Source organism: Panthera uncia, assembly GCF_023721935.1.
Source record: "Panthera uncia isolate 11264 chromosome B3 unlocalized genomic scaffold, Puncia_PCG_1.0 HiC_scaffold_1, whole genome shotgun sequence".
NCBI classification, from domain to species: Eukaryota; Metazoa; Chordata; class Mammalia; order Carnivora; family Felidae; genus Panthera; species Panthera uncia.
In genome coordinates, this window is record NW_026057582.1 from 9,036,347 (window position 1) to 9,054,357 (window position 18,011).

General features: G+C 53.8%; 1 protein-coding gene across 5 annotated transcripts in view; it reads left to right on the forward strand.

Annotated features, from left to right (window-relative positions):
• CLMN (calmin) overlaps nt 1-9,678 on the forward strand; it is a 110,107-nt gene extending 100,429 nt beyond the window's left edge. Inside the window, exons 10-14 of one of the 5 annotated variants that reach the window (XM_049612216.1) lie at nt 2,429-2,625; nt 6,846-6,906; nt 7,515-7,585; nt 7,966-8,062; nt 9,468-9,678. In XM_049612216.1, coding sequence (XP_049468173.1) covers nt 2,429-2,625; nt 6,846-6,906; nt 7,515-7,585; nt 7,966-8,062; nt 9,468-9,653 — 612 coding nt within the window. In that variant the 3' untranslated portion in view covers nt 9,654-9,678. Of the gene's footprint in view, nt 1-2,428; nt 2,626-6,845; nt 6,907-6,980; nt 7,129-7,458; nt 7,586-7,965; nt 8,063-9,467 lie in introns of those variants that run through there. The other 4 variants (XM_049612217.1, XR_007453605.1, XM_049612218.1 and 1 more) reach the window with 4 other exon arrangements.
• Nucleotides 9,679-18,011: the final 8,333 nt, after the last annotated feature.

The following is an 18,011-nucleotide window of genomic DNA, read 5'->3' on the forward strand; positions in this document are numbered from 1 at the left end:
ATTGAGGTATTAATGTTCAGATTCTGGAGAGCAGCCTGGCAGGGCTTGCAGTGGAAAGGAAACAAACGTGGATTGCAGGATGGTTTGGGGGTGTAAGGTGGACACGGGGTAAATTAAACACCAAGATAAATGGTGATGCTCTGGCTAACGGCAGGGGAGAGTCTAGGCTGAGTGAGGGGCGGAAAGATGCTCAGAGGAATGAGAAATCCTTGCACCTGGAGGGCTGCAAGAGAAAGGGACAGTATCAGTGGCCTTAAAAGACATTTAGGGTCTAGATGGACCGGAAGCGGTGGCTTGGTGTTTTCGCCAAACCCAGACGATGCGCTGGGCAGAGCAGAATTCTCAGTGATGAACAGCCTAGAAGCAAGCGTGGCAGGGCCACCCGTGCTGGGTCTGCCTTTGGATGGAGAAGAGAGGGGGGCGTCCCACAGGTGCCAGGACCCACCTGCCAGCTGCCGCTTCTGCCCCCAGGGAGAGGAACCCAGTCCCCGGCCCCCACCCCCTCCCACCTGCTGTCTTCTTGGAAGCCAGCCCGGCCGAGCAGGCCCTTCCAGCAGGGGATTCCAAGATTCAGCGGGGTGGATATGGCCCTCAGTGACACCACGTCTTAGAGTCGCCAGGTTGGGGGACCATGACAGCAACTGTGGCGATTTTCTGGGCAGCAGATCTTTTAGGACGAAAGAAAGGGGACCAAGTGGGTGGCAGGGAGATAAGCCTAAGTGGCATCTCTGCCCCTCCGTGCTATTTAAAATGGCTTATTAGCAGCTCAGTTCCTCTCCCTGGACCCACTGAATGCGGCCTGCACGCAGGCCGCTTCATTCTCTTCTGCTTTGCAAAGAGGAAGGTCATTTGCCAAGAGCAGGTCGTGCAAGGTGTGTGTGCCCAGCATGCGGACAGGTGATTTGGGGTGGGGCTGAAGGGGTCCTGGGCTGGGAATGATACCGGGAGATGTAGATTTCAATCCACCTTACGCTGAACTAAGCGTGAGCCCTGGGGAGAGCTTCCGTTCCTGGCTACGGTTTGCCACCGTCTGCCTCTCTGGGCTCTGAGCTGCCTCCTCTGGCTGCCCCCCATCCGGTGAGCAGGCCCCCACTTGTCCCAAGTGAGACCAAGGAGTGCACCCAAGTGAGTGCAAGGAGGGCTTGTCGCCCGGGGTTGACAGGTGACGTCTGTCTGGCAGACAACACAGAAGCATTTCTCTGATACCTGGCCCTTCTTTTAAAAAGGAAAAAAAAAAACCAAAAACAAAAAACAGGGCCCCTGGGTGGCTCAGTTGGTCAAGCGTCCGACTTCGGCTCAGGTCATGATCTCCCAGTTTGTGGATTCGAGCCCCACATCGGGCTCTGCTGACAGCTCAGAGGCTGGACCCTGCTTCGGATTCTGTGTCTCCCTCTCTGCCCCCACTCCACTCACGCTTCTCTCTCTCTCTCTCTCTCTCTCAAAAATTCAAAAACAATAAAAAAAAAAATAAAAAAAAAAGTTAAAAAAAAAAACCTCCCAATGAGACGAGAAGATGGAAAATTTCTTCTTCTTCTAGTCTTTAAAAAAAGTCTTTTCAGTTCGCCTTTCAGAGAAGGTAGCATTGGCCCATGGATGACGGAGGGGGGATGGGCATTCACACTGCTGGGAGCAGATTTAATTCCTGCACGGAGCGTTGTTCTCCGGGGTGCACGGGACAGGCCACTCTCATCCTCATATTCTGACACCTGCAGAGCAGTGTCTTACGGCCCCCGAAGGGATTCTTCAGAGGTGGCTCCGACCACCCCCACGCTTCTCGATTTCACTCGGGAACATTGCTGCGGGGTTTCGGAGTGCCTGGTGTGGACGGTGGTCGAAGCCACTTCCTTGTCAGATAAATGCCAGAGATGTCGCACTATGATCCAGCAAAGGCACGGGGAAGATGTCATCCCACAAGCTGTCTGTGTGCCAGTGTGTGCACCTCTCCCAGCCCAGGGGTCGCCTTTGCACCTGTTGGCCCACTGGCTTCCAGGATTCGCTCCTCTCTTTAAGTGGGTGATGGTTGTGTGAAGGGCCCAAGCATCGCCCAACTGTATGGCCCATCCTTCATGGGAAACCCGGTGTGGTATTGTGAGAAGAGATCGATAATTATTATACCCATTTGACGGATGAGGCAAGTGAGGGAGAGAGAGGAAGAAAGCCGGTTGCTTAAGGTAACTAACACAGCCAGATCTCAGTGACTCTGAAACCCATGCTGTTTTTTACAGTCTGTGGCCTTGGCACTCTAACCAGGGGTGCGCTTCTCTTCCACGGCGGGCTGTGCTGGAAGGAATCCCCGGGAGGGGGCGCCCTAGCTTCCTAGAATTCAGGTGGAGCCGAGCGCCACTGGGGGGGGGGGGGGGAGGGGGTGTCATGCACTCAGCACTCAGCCTCAAATGCCGACTTGTGTTTGGTTGTCTTTGTCCTTAAGTCCCAGGAATCTGAAAACTCGGGAAACTTAGCAAACTCTTTAGAAGAAAAGGTAACGGGAGAGTCAATCAGCAGTAAAAAAAAGGAAAAAAGGAAGCACGTGGACCACGTAGAAAGTTCAATATTTATAGCACCCGGCACCGTCCGATCCTCAGAGGACCTGGAAGGAGACACGGGTGACCACAAAGTCCTCTCCAGGTATTTTATCACCGTCTTCTCCCCCTAGACACCGAGCTAGAGAGTTACTCCCTGAGTGCATGTCATTCTTGGTTTCTGATTTGGGGGGCAGGGGGGAGTGGGTGGGGGGAACACAGGGACGGGACCGGACGGCAAGGGAAACACAGGTTCAAACAAAAATGCATCCAGCCAGTTGGTCATTCATTTGCCAGAATCAGAAACGGATCGGTCCTCCTTGTCTACACCCTGCTCCCCGGCCCTGCCCGGCCTCCCCGTTACCAGGCCCGCTCATACGCGGCCGGGCCCGGCGGACACGAAGCCCGCCTTCTCCCCTCTCCGAGTACCTTTGGGCGGAAACTGGAAATCGGGGGCATGATGGCAGAACCGGAGTAGGTGTGGGGTGTGAGACGGTGCAGTGTCCGAGGCTCTGCGGACGCCCCGGCCCCCGGATGCCCCCTGGCTGGGCTAGGGAGAGAGCCAGCCTAGCCATTTATAAGCATCTCACAGAATTCAAAGCAATGTGCTCCCTAGGCACGGGGGGCACCTTTCATGGCTGTCACACGGAAGCCGGACGTGAATGTCGTGGCTTCACCTGTGAGTTTGGGTCCCAGGAAGTGAGGCCGGTTGACTCGTCTCGGGGGGGGGGGGGGGGGGGGGAGAGGAAGCTCGGAGCGCCCGTCTGCTCGGTCACTCCAAGGGCACCGGGTGAGCCGGACTGGCCCCAGGGAGAACACTTGGCTGCTGAAATGTCAGAAGATCCTGGTTTCTCCCCGCCGTCCCTCGTCGCCACCATGGCCACTGTCGAACCTGCCCTAATGTGTTCTAGCATTTTGCATACGGTCCCTCATCCGTTCTCACAGCAGCGCCTTAGGCGGGTAGGAGGGACCATGCTTCATCACCGTGGGCGCGGGGGGGGGGGGTCTGGGGACACCTCCCAGCCCAGGAGATGACAGAGCTGGGGTCTTGCACTCAGACCCGTCAGGCTCCATGACCCACATTCTTTCCATGACCCCTCATTGCCGGCGGCGGGGGAGCCACACTGGCCGCGAAAGGGAAGTTGTTGAGATCGGCATTTGGGGAGGAAGTGGGGAGAAGCCAGGGCAGACAGAACCAGAAGGAAGAGCTGGCAGATGTCCTGCCTTCCATCTCCCCTCCGCTTTGCTTCTGCTCCTGGGCTACAGGGGACAAAAGGAAAATAGGTGGGGGGGGGGCCCAGGTGAGGAGGGGCAAGGCACAGCGGAACCCTGCGTTCCCACTTTGCCCATGACCCCCGGAGTCCCTCTCCCTGCAGAGACCTGGTCGTGACCGTCCGGCAGACATCCGTGTCTTGGCGTGCAGCCTGGACCCGGCTCTAAGTGCAGGTGGCCCGCATGGGCAGGTGGCCCAGGCTACCGTCTTCCCCACCACAGCTCGCTTGAGGAGGGGCCACGGGTCATTTCCAGACGGCTGTCCCTCTTCACTAGGGGAAGATGCAGGCGTGGCTCCAGCCCCCCGGGGGCTCAGGCAAGCAGGAGGGAAGGCGCGCCCCCTCTTCTGTGCTGGAACCGAGGGGAGCACCTTAGGTGCCAAGAGGCACGCGCGGATTTCACCTTGTGGACCTCAGAGGCAGGTGGAGAGAGGGTCGGGGGCACCTGCAGGCTGAGATGTCCTTCGAGCTCGGTACAGAAGGATAGTGGGATCTGGACTTGGGAGAGGGACAGAAGGCGTTCCGGGTGGGAGAAAGAGCCTGAGCAACCAGCTGGCACACAGCAGCCACCCCAGGACGTGCAGGTCGGATGTGAGGGGGTCAGGGAGAGGCAGGAGAAGGAACACTGGGGGATCGATCATCTGGGACGCCTGCTGCAGCCAGACATCAAGCAAAACCCGTCCCAGAGGAGATGAGACAGAGGGGGCGGATGTTCAAAAGGCAACTTCTGTCGGTGTGTGTGGGAGTGAGGCCCGGTTGACTTTTCCCGGCAGAGGTTTGAGCGATGTGCACGTCCCTCTGTGTAGAGCAGACAACGGTCCCCTCGGCGGCGGCTTCCCATCCCACTCGGGCAAAGCTGTAATCATTCCGTCGCATTTCAGCCACGGGGAAGGCTGCGTGCCAACGCACGCAGAGGGCGCAGGGGTGTGCTCGTGGAGAGAACGAGTGAGGCCCCCTGCGCCCCTCCCCTGTGCCAAGCCGTTTCACCTGCAGTCCGGCAGGTACCACCACCCCCCTCTCGTGACCGAGAACGTGAGTTCGGAGAAGTCAGTGCCTCGCCCAAAGCTCTCGAACTGGACAGAGCCCCGGGCACCTCCCTGCCAGGCACACACAGCGCGTTTTCCTGGCTGTACCTTGACTGGGGCTTCCCATTGTTCTGGGCAGAAAGGGCCATTGTTCCTGAGCCTTCCCGACCGGTCTCCCCCGGCTCTCATCTGTGTCCGTTCTTGGTCACCTGTGTCCTCCTCCCCAGCCCGCCAAGCACCTTGGCTTTAGTTGAGATCCTTGAATGGCCCCTCGAGCTCTTTTGCCTTTGAGGACCCTCTGTCCCCAGCCTGTTCCCTGTCTTGCTCCTGGGTTTCAGCTCCTGAAACCACTTCCTCCAAGCAGCCTTCTTAGATTCCTCCAGGCTACTTTTAATCCCCCTTTATAGGTTCTCACGGTCTCTACTCTTTTTCTTCACCGCATTAACCCAAACAGGAATGTCTCCAATTATTTGTGTAAGGATGTATTTGTCATCTGCTTTCACCCTAGACGGTGAGGCAGCTCCCTGGAGGCTGGGGAGGGCACCCAGCAGAGGTCCAGTGCTGCAGCTGGCCTTTAATAAACATTCTCAGGGGTGAATGTGAATAAATAAATGCATTGCTCTCTTATTAGTCTGTGGAGGGCGGGCTCCTGAGGAGCCGGGCCCTCAGCCGCCCGGCCCAGTGCCCGGCACACAGTAGGCGCTTGATGATGCTTGCTGGGAGGAGGGAGTTCGGGATACCAACCTGAATCGGCCTCCTGCGGATGGTACCAGAACAAAGAAACCACCCGCAAGAAGGGACGCTGAAAGCTAGCAGAAGAAAGAGCAGGAGCCCTTCCTGATGTTGACCCGCCTTTTACTAGAAAATAGGATCCGCAGGTGGGAGTTACCTGTGTCTCCAGGTACTCCCGTGAGTTGAGTCAACACTTAGGGGACATTGCTGGGGCCCAGGCACCTGACGGTCTCTTCTCTTTGTGGTGCGTTTTGTGTCGTGTCCGTGCCGTGATACTCGCTCGCCTAGGCTGGCCCAGTGCCTGGCACGTAGTAGGTGCTTCATGCCTATTAGCTGGAAACATGCCCGATGCAGGGGAAGAGGTTGGTGAGGGTCCAGTGGGCGGGAATAGCCAGGCTGCCGATACGAATTCCCTGGCAATAAGCTCGTGGGTCAGATGCCTTTTCCTTGGACCCCCGGATGGCCACGTGGTACGTCTGCCTTGAGGAAACGGAAGTGATTGTCTCTGATCCCCAACACCTCGTTCTCCTGTTGAGTGGCAAGACAGGGCCACCGGGACCTGGCGTGTATACCATACTTCCCATCAATACCGCATCCCCATGAAGTAGTCGGGGTGGGGATGATGATCCATTTTACAGATGAGCGAAACTGATCCGAGACATAAAAAACACTTGGCGAAGGTTGCCAGTTAATCGACCAGGAGCCGGGACACAGCCCAGGCCACTGGCTGGGCATCTTCGGCCGCCGCCCTGGGTGAACCAACTTTGAGATACGTTCCCCATCAGCCTCAAAGATATGGTCAGAAAATCAGCCTCCTCGTGCATGAGAGAAAAAGAGGTACAGACCCCCGAGAGCTGGACAGAGAGCTGCCTTGTGCCTAGAAAGCACTAGAAAGGGAGTCTGGATAGCAGGTCTCAGCCCATGCCTGACATGAACGTTCAGAGGACCTTTGGCAATTCCCAGATCTTGGGATGCTCAGAGAAGGCCCTCTGTTTCTTCCCTGAAACCCTATGACTTTTAAAAATACGTGGTCTGCTTTCTATTTAAAATTCTCAGTTGCTTTTTTTTTTTTCTTGTGGATGAGGCCACAATGTGTCTCTCTCTTATCCATCCTACTGTTTGTAAGCACACTCCAACCGAAGTGGGCATGTTGGATACAATTGCTCCTTTCCGTGGCTGGGCCTGAAGTCATAGCTGGCCTAAACCCACGTGTGGAAGACTTGGGGCGGGGGTGGCCGTACAGGGGGACCCGAAGAGCTCCCGGTGGCACCAATTCAAAACGTGTGTTTATTTTTCAGGACTAGTCACAGTGACTCCAGCATTTACATTCGACGACATACTAACAGGTCTTTGGAATCGGTTAGTATGGGAATTTCCTCTTCTTCTGCGTGGCCCCTGCTAAACCAATCCCTTCCCGTCCTTCCTCCTCCCAGCCCAGAGCTTTGAAATTACTGACGTGCAACAAATGTACTTTTGGATAGAAGACAAGCAAATTCACACCTTGTCGTTGAGCACAGTCCCACCGGATGTCCAATTGGGGTTCTAGGGGATGTAAATAAAGTACTGGCTGTAAACCTCGAAGTCCTCTTTGTTGTAAAAAATGCATCCAAGACCTGCCACCCAGCCCCGCACACGCACCCAGAAAGACCACCCTCAAAGACAGAAGCGCAATGTAGGTAGAGGTTCCAGTCTACCTTTGCAGCTACTTAGCCCTGGATGTGTTGGGGCCCAAAGCACGGGGGGGGGGGGGGGCGCCCGATTCAGGTTGTGGGCGGTGGGGCACCCGCCGGGGGCTGGGGGAGAGGGTAGAACACCGGTAGAGAATCAGTTAGCAGTTTGATTTTGGAACTTAAATGCAAGCGTGGCATGCTCGGCTTCGTATGTTTAAAATCGTTTTATTTTCTGTTTCAGAGATTTCATCTTTACTAATTGGGTTGCGGGGGTTTTGTTTATAAATTTCACTGTAGGACCACTTTAGCTATGTTCAGTTGAGGAACGCGGCAGATCAGGATGACAGAAGGAACCGAATGTTAACCAGGTTGGTGGCTTTAGTCCGAGTTTTGCGGGGTTTAAGATTTTTTTCCTTTCCTGTTTTAATTGTGCAGCCTCCCTTGGGGGCGTGGCTACAACTAGGCTCTGTTGATGGCGATAGTCGTAGTCGGAGGTCATGCAGGAAACCACCTGCTGCAGAGCAAGCGAATGTAAACCGAACATACGTAGGAGGGCAAGTGGGAACGGATGAACGTCGATGGGCGGGGAATGGCTCAGAAAATGGGCTTCCGTGTAAAGCCGGGTGTGGGTCACCAGCCCCGCAGCTGCATAGATGCAGGGGTAGAGCCAGGCAGTAGTGACGTGATGCTGTGTGTGTTCCCCACGTGTAGCACCTGACCACCTGTTCCTTCTGTGTCGCCCCTGCAGGTACAATACTCAGAAGCTCACTGAGCTGATATTACAGTTTTATGGCATCAGAGCAGATATGAAGAAGGAGTGCAAACATACCAGGATGTCTATGAAAGTATTTCTTGCCGTTCGAGAACTCGATGGCCTTGTCCGATATTGCCGAATTGGCGTAAAACCGCCCACTTAGGACCTAGGAAACCCGAACAATCTCAAAAACTCTGACAATTCTGAGATGCTCCTATCCCTCTTAAAGATATCAAATCACTTAATGTCATTGATTTGCTTTTTTTAAAATACTTGCCACGGATTTCAATGGGCGGGGAAGGCCTTAGATTATTGAAATGGAAAGCCTCTCTGAATCCAACACCCACGAGTGTAATCCTCAGAAGCTCCCCCATCTGGCTTTTAAAAAAGAGGCAAGACTTGTTTCCCTCCCAGGCCGTAAGATGGGAATATTAACTCACGTCCCACCAGGCATGACGTACTCTGAGGACAGGAGTGCGTTTTGCTTTTAGGAGATAGAGACCTCGAAAATTTAAACTAGAAGGTTGAGAAATGCAGTCATGCTTTCCGTGTTTCTGGAGCGTTGATTATTAGCTTTGTAATAAAAAATGGAGTTTAAATTTTTTCTAGAAACGGTTCTAAGAAAGAGAAATTCTGTCCGTTGTCCATTGTCACGAGTGAATCCGTTTCGAGGCCAAAAGGCAAACGTTTAACCCACTGTTGGCCTCGCTTTTCTGTATCAGGAGATCGTTCCGGGATGAGCTGGTTTCCACGGCTCATAATCTCCACCGCACGCCCCAAATGACCACCCTAAGAAGCTTACGCTCTAGGCTTCTATAAGCAGAGACCCCCAACCCCTTTGCAACCGGATGATGGCCCCAGCCCTTGCCTTAGGGAGAACTGGGCTTTAGCCGCCAGGGAAAAGCAAAATGTCACTTTCACCCCACCTTCTGTAAATGAAAAGAGGGAACACAAGTCTGACCAGATGCAAATCTAGTGATTATTTTTGAGGTTCTGTTCCAAAGCCAAAATCAAAAACTTGGCGGGGGTGGGGCGGCGGGGTTAGAGAAGCGGGGAGGGCGTGCCTTTGTTTCTGAAGGCTGTTTTTAAATGATCTATAATCAGGGAACTCTATTTATTCCTTTAGATTACAAAAGACATCCCCTCTGTCACACACTAATGGCGCAGTGCCATCAGCCCCCAGCTTTGCGTTAAGGGCACTGTGGTATAAAGGAAGGTGTCCCGGACGGGGGAGTGGTAGTTGTGTGGCCCCGAGCAAGCCCCGAGCCCCGAGTCTTAACATGCCCGCCTTCGCAATGGGGCCGACCGCTTTACCCCCTTAGGGTCGTGCACACTTGGGTCTCTGCACGCGCCCCTCGGGGCCACTTGACTGGGACGCCACTGGGACGCCCTCCACTCTCCGGTTGGGCAGTGAGGTTGCAGGCGGGGAGGCAGGGGAGGCCCATCCCCCCGGGGACCCGCTTGTGACTGCCTTGCCTGTGTCTTCCCTTCTGCAGGAAGGCCAACGACTCTGGCGAAGCCGTGTTGCAGGAGAGCCAGAGCTCACAGAACGACTCTCTGACCCAGTTTGTCCAGCAGCCGGATATGATGTATTTTATTCTCTTCCTCTGGCTCCTGGTTTACTGCCTACTGCTGTTCCCACAGCTGGACGTCACCAGACTCTGATGCGTGTGTCTGCATAATAAAAAAAGGCTCCTGACCGGGGGGGGGCAGGAGTCTTGTCACTTCCCTTTTATTGGGGTTTGAATGGGCCACTCTGCAGACAGCCGAGGGCCTCCAAGGAAACAGCGTCCCTCTCCCTGCTGTCTCCATGGGTTCCCTTCTCTCCTGCAAGTCCTAAGCACGCTTTTCTCTTCCGCCATGTCCTCAAAACTCAGGTGTCTGTCTGGCTGGAGTCCCTAAGCGGAGCGTGTTCCTGCGTGCCTTGCTTTGGCAGGTATGAAGCGTCCTTGCTAATATTTAGCCATAGCCCGGGTCATAGCTCGTCCTGCGTGCAGGTTTTTAAGGCCTGGGATGGCTTTGAGTTACTTGCCTCTGAGAGGAGGGTCGTCCTGATGGGAGGCGGGGGGAGAGGGGGTGCCCCCCGCGCAGAGCCTCCATTGGGAGGAAAACTGCCCCGTGGTCCTCCCAGAGGTGGGCTTCGAGTGAAGGTGCTGGGTGTCCGTGCACCTGTCGGGGTCTGGCCGTCTCCGGGACCGTCCATCTGGGAGCGGCAAACCCAAGGAGGAGAGTGAGGGCTGGTGGTAGGCTGGTCTTTTTTTTTTTTTTTTTTTTTGGCGGGGGGACAGAGATGTAAATTCAGTTTTGTATTGATTGAATTAAGGTTAAAGCTGTGATTTTCAAAGAGTTTTCGCCAACAGCACCCTCTTTCAGATGAATTCCTAGCAGGGGAGAGTCTAGCTGGTACATTAAAAGCCGAGCTCAGCCGACACAGGGCCGGGCCTGGGATCCCTCCCGCTTTGCCTGGGCAGCGTCCCCAGCATCCACAACAGCTCCTGAGGCCTCCGGGCCGATCTCCAAGGCCCCACAGGGCACTGCAGAGAGCTCTTTAAAAGCCCCAGGAGGAGTGCAGGAATGGCTGGGCTCAGAATCAGTCCCGGCTGATGTCAGAGCTACAAGGGGTCCGGCAGGCTCCTGCCCCTTGTGCACACCAGTCCCGGCACAGGCATCCTTACTGGTCGGTCATAATGGGATTCTCGAAAAGACTTTCTGGAAGGTACCCCAACAAGTAGACCGGAACAGGCAGTTTGTGAGGAGACCCCCCCCCCCCCTCCCATCTTCCTTCAGCCCTGCACCACCCTCCACCCCCGTTTCCTGCCAAGATGTAGGTCCAGGTGACTCGGTTTTTCTTCCTCCCCCGCCCCGTGGTCCTCCCCTCTCCAAGCGGGACTCATAAAAATCACAGACTCTTAGGTCAGGAGAGGCCCTCAGACAGCCTGTTGTCTGCTGAACCCAGAGAGGCAGAGCGGGTGGACCGAGGTCACACAGCAGCCAGGAGCAGACTTGTAAGCACACTCGTGCCCCCTGATGCCGGGTCCAGAGCTGTCCCCTCTTTGACAAACCTTGTATCTGGCCCATGAGTATCCTGGAAAGAAGATGAAATGATTAGATAAAAAGGTCCTCATTTAGACAAAACCAAAATGTGGGGCCAGCTACAACCTTTGCCTTGTTCTCGTGTTTTTCCCGTGAGGAAGCTGCATTCACTTTCACGCTCGTCCCCCGTGACTTCTGGAGTGCCATTGATGGCTCGGATAGCTTGATAGGTGACAAGCCAGCCGTTGTTCCTCCTGCAGAGATCACGGTTCTCTGTTGGCAAGCCCAGAGGCTTGCTCACTTCAGGGAATGGATTTCAAGTTTACAGAATCCCAGCATGGCCAAAAGAATTTACAGAGCACGTTTTAGTCAATGACATTCCAAGATCCCATTCCGGTGACAGCCTGCCTCGTCTCCTCCTTAGTTCTTAGAACGAATCCGAGCCTTCCGAGCTGAAAGCTGCCGGGAGCTTGGAGTGGTGCCATCGTGAAGGCCAAATGTGCCATGGAAAATGAGCTAATTAACGAGCTCTTTGGCATCTCTGAAAGCTAGGATACAGATAGTAAAGAATACATGTGCGGTATTTTATAACCCGGGACGCCATGCGGTCCTTGCCTAAACTAGATGCTGGAAAAGCCAGGGAGGAGCCCATCCAAACACGAATTTTACGGGTCTAGACCTTGTTCAGAAAAAAAAAAATCTCTGCAGGCTTCTTCTCTCACCCATTACAACGTGTAATATTGTTCAAAACCACCCACTGGGGTTGGGGTGCCTGGGTGGCTCAGTCGGTCGAGCATCCGACTTCGGCTCAAGTCATGATCTCCCCATTTGTGGTTCAAGCCCCGCGTCTGGCTCTGTGCTGACAGCTCGGAGCCCAGAGCCGGCTTTGGATTCCGTGTCTCCCTCTCTCTCTGCCCCTCCCTTGCTCATGCTCTGTCTCTCTCTGTCTCAAAAATAAATAAAAAGATTATTAGAAAGAAATTTAGAAATTAAAGAAAACATTTTTTTAAACCACCCACTGGTGAGATGCCTAAAAATCGTTTGATTCAGGTTGGCTGTAAACAGATTTTTTTCTTTAAAGGCAAAAAAAAAAAAAAAAAAAACCAATTCTCCATTTGAGTATAGGCTTATACGGAAGAGAAAGTTGGATATAAAAGGTGAATACAGAAGCCCGCAAGACAAACCACCCATGGCTTTGCTTTTCTTTTCTAAGAATCGATTTTTAATTCTTACCCGAGTAATACATATTCATAGTTTTTTAGCCAGCGTAGGTGCATAAAGACCGTTTGCTCCTGGGCCAGGTGGCGTATAACCGTGGGTACACGGCCTTTCTTGCCCAAATTCTCCCCCCCCGGTTTGATCATCTTTTTGTGTGTCTTTGTGTTTGCTTGTGTGTTGCTTTTGGTGTGGCACATTCTTTAGTAACTTCCTGAGAAATGTAACCTGGGAAGTCAACATTTAACTACCTTGAGGTTGTGCATACCTTAACACGTCTTGATTCTGCCTGTACCCAAGTATAACTGGGTGCAGGATTTCTGGTGGAGAATAACTCTCTCTTACCCGCCTCCCTCAGGGCAGTTGTTGACATTTCTGGCCCCATCTGGATGCCCAAGCCTCTACGTGCGACTTGGGCTTCTCCTCACCTCCCAGGAAGCATTCAAGTTTCCTTCTTTCTTAGTGTTCCGAGCTGTCCTGATGGTGGTGTACCCTCTACAGTGTGAACCTCATGCTGGGTTCTCTTGGGAAGTTTCTTAAATCTTCTCATAGTGGTTCACATCCTTTCTTTCTGGACCACCTGTTATTCCAACGTGGGACCTTCTGCGCCATAATCCTTTAATATTTTTTTTTTCTTTTCCACTCGTAGTCTTTTTATTTGGGGGATCTGGCTTCAGGGCAAGGTACTCAGCTCATCTTCTCACATGCCTGATGAATGGTACATGCTTAATTTCCAGAACATTTTGTTGCTGTTCTCTTGTTTCTGTTTTATAGTGTCCTGTTCTTGGTTTGTGGCTGGAGATCTTCACCGTCTGGGGAAGTTCTTTCCTGCTCCCTGTATTGGCTCTGTTTTCTCGAAGTTCCCTCTCTCTTGGTTAGTCTCAGGCTCCGTCTTTCACATCACAGGCTTTCTTCAAATATCTGGTGGTTCTGTGGATCCATTCGTAGTGGAGAGTGACACATCCAAAAACAGGCTGGAAGACCTTTGTCAACCGGCGGGCTTTTCTGTAGGGGCACCCAGTTGGCACCTGACGTCTTCATGAGAAGGCCCCCATATCAACTGTTGGTCTTTTCTCTGGGGCTAATTGTTTCTTTACAGATATTTTCACTTCTCTCCTGCCTGGGAAAGAGAAACATAATAGAGCTGCTATGAAGTGTCCTCTTACAGTTTCTAAAAAAGGCATTCACCCGGGTGAACGGCTTCAAGAAAGATGCCTCCGCCGGGCAGAAGCCACCCATAGGCACTTGGCCTGGCTGGTAGATGGCATCTTTGGCCCCTTTCTCTAACGAGATGTAGACCTGAGCGAGGGCAGGGCTTTAGGAGCAGAGCAAGGACTAGATTTGTACCGCCCAGTCATTCCCTCAGCCAAGCGCCTTTGTGCAGTGCTCAGACTGTGCGGCCGCACCCGGAGATCCTAGCGCACGCCCGCGTGCTCGCGTCCTGACCTCAGCGGGCAGTCTCTTCACAGTCCGTACTTGGACTCATTGAACTGCTCCTGCCTCGCTGTGCCTGGTGTCCGTGGGTCGCAGCTCCTCCGATCCCCCTGTGGAGTAGGACCACAGCTGTGACAGCTCAGTGGCATGTCTCTGCCCGTGTGCGGGGGTCGGGTCCTCTGCCCTGCCCTCCTCTCCAGCGGCACTGCCCTGCCACCAACGGGGTGGCATCTTTCACCCCCTCTCATCCCCTGTCCGTCCCATTGTCTTCACGAGCGCAGAACCTCTGTTCCTTTGCTCTTATTCTCGCGGGGTCTCACGAGGGATGAAAGGAACCCACGTGTTCAACACCCCACCTTGAAGCTTCCCGTCTGAGTTTCGGAGCTTCCCGTCCTGTCCTGGCCAGACCTGGCCTCTGTGGGGAGAGGGGCTCCCACCAGGACCTGGGACCAGGGAGTTTACTGTCACCGCCCAGGACAGCCACCTGGGCACGCAGTGTGTGCCTGCTCCTTGTAAGGCGACCGCACTTTAGAAGGCTGCCTCTTTGGTCAGTCTTTAGAAGTCGGAGGATATTCGACAGCCTTAGGCATCTCGTTAAGGGTCTAGCACTTTATCTAAGCAATCAGAACACTGAAGGCCAGGAAGGGGACGTGACTAGTCCCACTGCTAGTTAGTGACCCCAGTATGGTCATCGTGATTCCCAATTACGTTTTTTTTTTTTTTTAGTTTATTTGGAGAGAGAGAGTGCGTGCGCATACGGGCGCAGGGGAGAGGCAGAGAAAGAGGAGAGAGGATCCCAAGCAGGCTCCGTGTTGTCAGCACAGAGCCCGACACGGGGCTCGATCTCACGTGAGATCATGACCCCAGCTGAAACCCAGAGTCAGGTGCTTAACCGACTGAGCCACCCACCCCCCGACCCCCCCGCCCCTGCCGGTCACGTTTTCTGCAAAACTACATCCTGCAGCCACTGAAGGTGCCCTGCCCCTCCCTCCTTGCCAAGGACTCAGAACATCGCGACGCCAGTCTCTCAAACACACATCCGAGTAAACAAGAATGTGTCTTACCGAATATCGCAAATCACCAAAGCTTCTTCGGTAAGAACTATTCTCCTTCCGTGGTTATGTCGCTTTCCGAGCCTCTTCCTGTCTCTTTCTGAGTGCAGTCACGCAACGGGACTCGAGGGCCCGCCGGAGCTTTGAGATGTGGCCTCTCTGCCTCTCTGCTTAGAGACCTTCCTCCGGGGTCTCTGCCGAATTACCCAGCTGCACTCAGCTTCGCGTCCTGAAGCCCCCCGAGTGGGCTGTGTGGGAATCCCAAGCTGGCGTGGCTTCTCAGAACCTTCTCGGCGATGCTCTTGCCGGGAAGCAAGCACCTAGAGCCCTCCAGGTCCAGATGTGCTCTTTCTCTCTCGCTGACGTTGCATAATCTCGGCTAAAACGACCTTTGGGGGAAGATTTAACATGTTGGGCCCGCAGCTGTCCCAGAGACACCCCCCCCCCGCCACCCCCCAAATAGCAGGTTACACCTCTGGCCCTTGCAGCTGGTGAGCGGGGCTGCTCCCAGGACACGGTCCAGGACCCGGGGCGAGACGCTGAAGGCTGAGAGCCGGCATGAATGAGATCGTGCTTCTTTGCCGAAAATTGCCACAGAGTTTGCCTGACCAGTTAGCCAGGGTGAGGGAGCCACGAAAGGAGACGTAGCTTCTGTGCCGGACGGGGGGTCCACAGATCTTTCTACCCCACCTCTCATCAGGCATTTCCTTGCGGAAGGACGGCAGTTTAGGGAAGTTTAGGGAGCCTGGTGCCCGAGAAGCATGGCTTTGGGGTGAATTGTGCCCCGGATCTAACATTTCTGTCGTGTGTAGACCCCGCGTGTTTAGGCTTGGGCTTGGGGTGAGTTTGGCCGAGTAATTGGGCGATTCCCGGGTACTTGGGATCTCCGGCTTCTCCGAGAGCCAGCGGAGGACCACGGGGGTTCCTGTGCACCCCGGCCTGTCCTAGCATCTGCAGGACCACCCCCCTTCCCCCCGCCTCCCCGCCCAGCTCCGCAGAGCCTGGAGGCCGACTTGTTTGTGTTTACAATGTGTTCGGAGAACCTTGAGGAAAACACATCAAGCAAGCAGTTCTCGCTGGCCGAGGGCCGTCCCATCCACAAGCCAGGAAGACAGCTATTTATCTTGTGCTGTTTGACCACGCTGTTCTTAAATGCGAGCACAACTCAACCCTCCGTGGGCCGGCCGATCCCGCGGCTGACCTTTTAAATTGCCGACGCCCTAGGTTTCATCCCGCAGGGGTCTGTCCAGCTGAAACCATTTTCCTTAAATCATCACTCCGTTCGTCCTCTTCCTCCGGGAGGTACTGGGGGATGGGGAAAGCGCAGGTTTGGGAATCAGCCAGATCTAGGTTGGAGTCCCCGCTCGGTCACCTGGTATGGGCATGACCATTAAGCCCTCTGGGCGTCTTCTGCGCGGAGTGGCCCCCACGTACACACTGGTTGAATGAAGAGTGCTTCCCTGCAAATCTGCCGCGAGGCTGGGAAGTGTCTAGTAGCTCCTTGCTGTGCATCGCCTTCCTCTCCAAGCTTTGCAGACGCCCTCTTTCCTTAAGGTTCCATTGACCGGAGCTGCTTTGCAGCCTCTCCTGTCCGCCTTGCTCCCGCCTGCTGCTCTGTCTCCACTCTAACCCGAGCCTTTTAAAGAGGAAGTTGCAACCACCGTATGCCCATTACTCCCCGGACCCTCAGCACAACCACGGGAGGTCAGTTCAGAGATGAAGCTAACGCCTAGGGAGGGGAAAAACAAACAAACAAAAAAAAACCAAGGTCACAGAACCAGGAACATAGGACTCTTGTTTGCAAACCCTGATTTTCTCCCCGGGCTTCACTGCTTAGAAAATAAAGTTCTACCCTGACGAGGTTCTGATTCTCGATGACTTTGGCCTAGTTGGCAACTGTGGGTGGAGGTTCCCAGAGTCGGGAAGGTGGGGAACTGGGTTAGCCCCATTGTCATTCCCCACCGTGCGTCCTTCTTCCCCCTCTCAAGTCGCTGCACTCACTCCCAAGCCCATATCAGAGCCGCTGAAGTGTCCCCTTCATGCTTGCATAAAAATGACTGCAGATGCCCCAAGTTCGTGTTTTAGCCTGGGGTGGCAAATTTGCAGCCAAACTCATGGCCTCTCAAGAACCTCTAGCAGTAAAATCTCAGCGTCTAACCTCACAAACTTCAGCGACCCATTACCTCTGCATCCTGCCCCAGCTAATCACCTCTCCACCTGCCAACACATGCTTTTCAGAGCAGGAAATTAGGCTCTCTCCTTCCAAAAACAAATACATTTCACGGTGCTGGGCAGAGCACAATTAAAGTGGGGTTGCAGGAGTCAGAGAACTTGGATGAAGTCATAATTCGTGGGTCCGTGACCTAGAAATACTTATTTTTCCTTGAAGTTTAAAAGTTGTGATTTTTCTATTATTGCAAAAACGGAAATATCTTTTTGGTTTATTCCATGCACATCAGCGACCGCTTCCCTTAGCCCCACCTGAAGTCAATAGAATGTTCTCCGCAAGACGGTGCTATGAGGGAGAACAGCCACAAATGCCTGTGTTTCTAAATGCCCCGCAAGGATTGAAACGCTTCCTTAAAGGAAACTCTCTGTAACCCAGAGAGTTGACATGGTTCCAAAGGAGGATGACAGTGGTCTGAGCATCAGGAACCCACATCTAGGCTGTGGCTCACCTGCTGTGACACCTTGAGTAATTCATTTACCTCTCTGGGTCAGAAGTTGTAAGATCTGTTAGAAAGTCCTGCCTAGGTTTAAACATCCAAAGGTTAGCAAGTTCGATGGGGTTTTTTGTTTTGTTTTGTTTTTTAAGCTCAGTAAGTGACCTCTTTGCTTAAAATAAATGCATCTCTGTATTTTGTAAGTGAAATCCAAAGCTTAGAACATTGCTTCCGGCTTTAGTATCTGATAAAGGTGCCTTCAAGAAGGGTTTGGTAAAACAAAGCGTAGTCTGTTAGAGGTGTGGGGATGAAAGTTGGGAGGAGGGTGGGGGAGACCTGCTTCCTAGGGCTCCCGGACCTGAACTGGTCTCCTTAACACAGGTCCGCATAGAAGGCGGTTTCCCGGGGAAATCTGTTCCAAATGTGAAAGTTCAGCAGTGGGAGCAAAGAGCTGTAAACTGGACCTTTCTTTCTGCACTTCCCAGCTTCCCCCCCTTTCCCTAGCAGACTCCAAACAGGTAGAGAAATCTCAGTGGACTCCAGCTGTGTGCATTCTAACATGGGACCCCTGGAGCCAACGAGGGACACCTCCGGGTCGAATGTCCCTGAGTGGGCGCCGTACCTGTGGGGTGGGGTGGGGGTG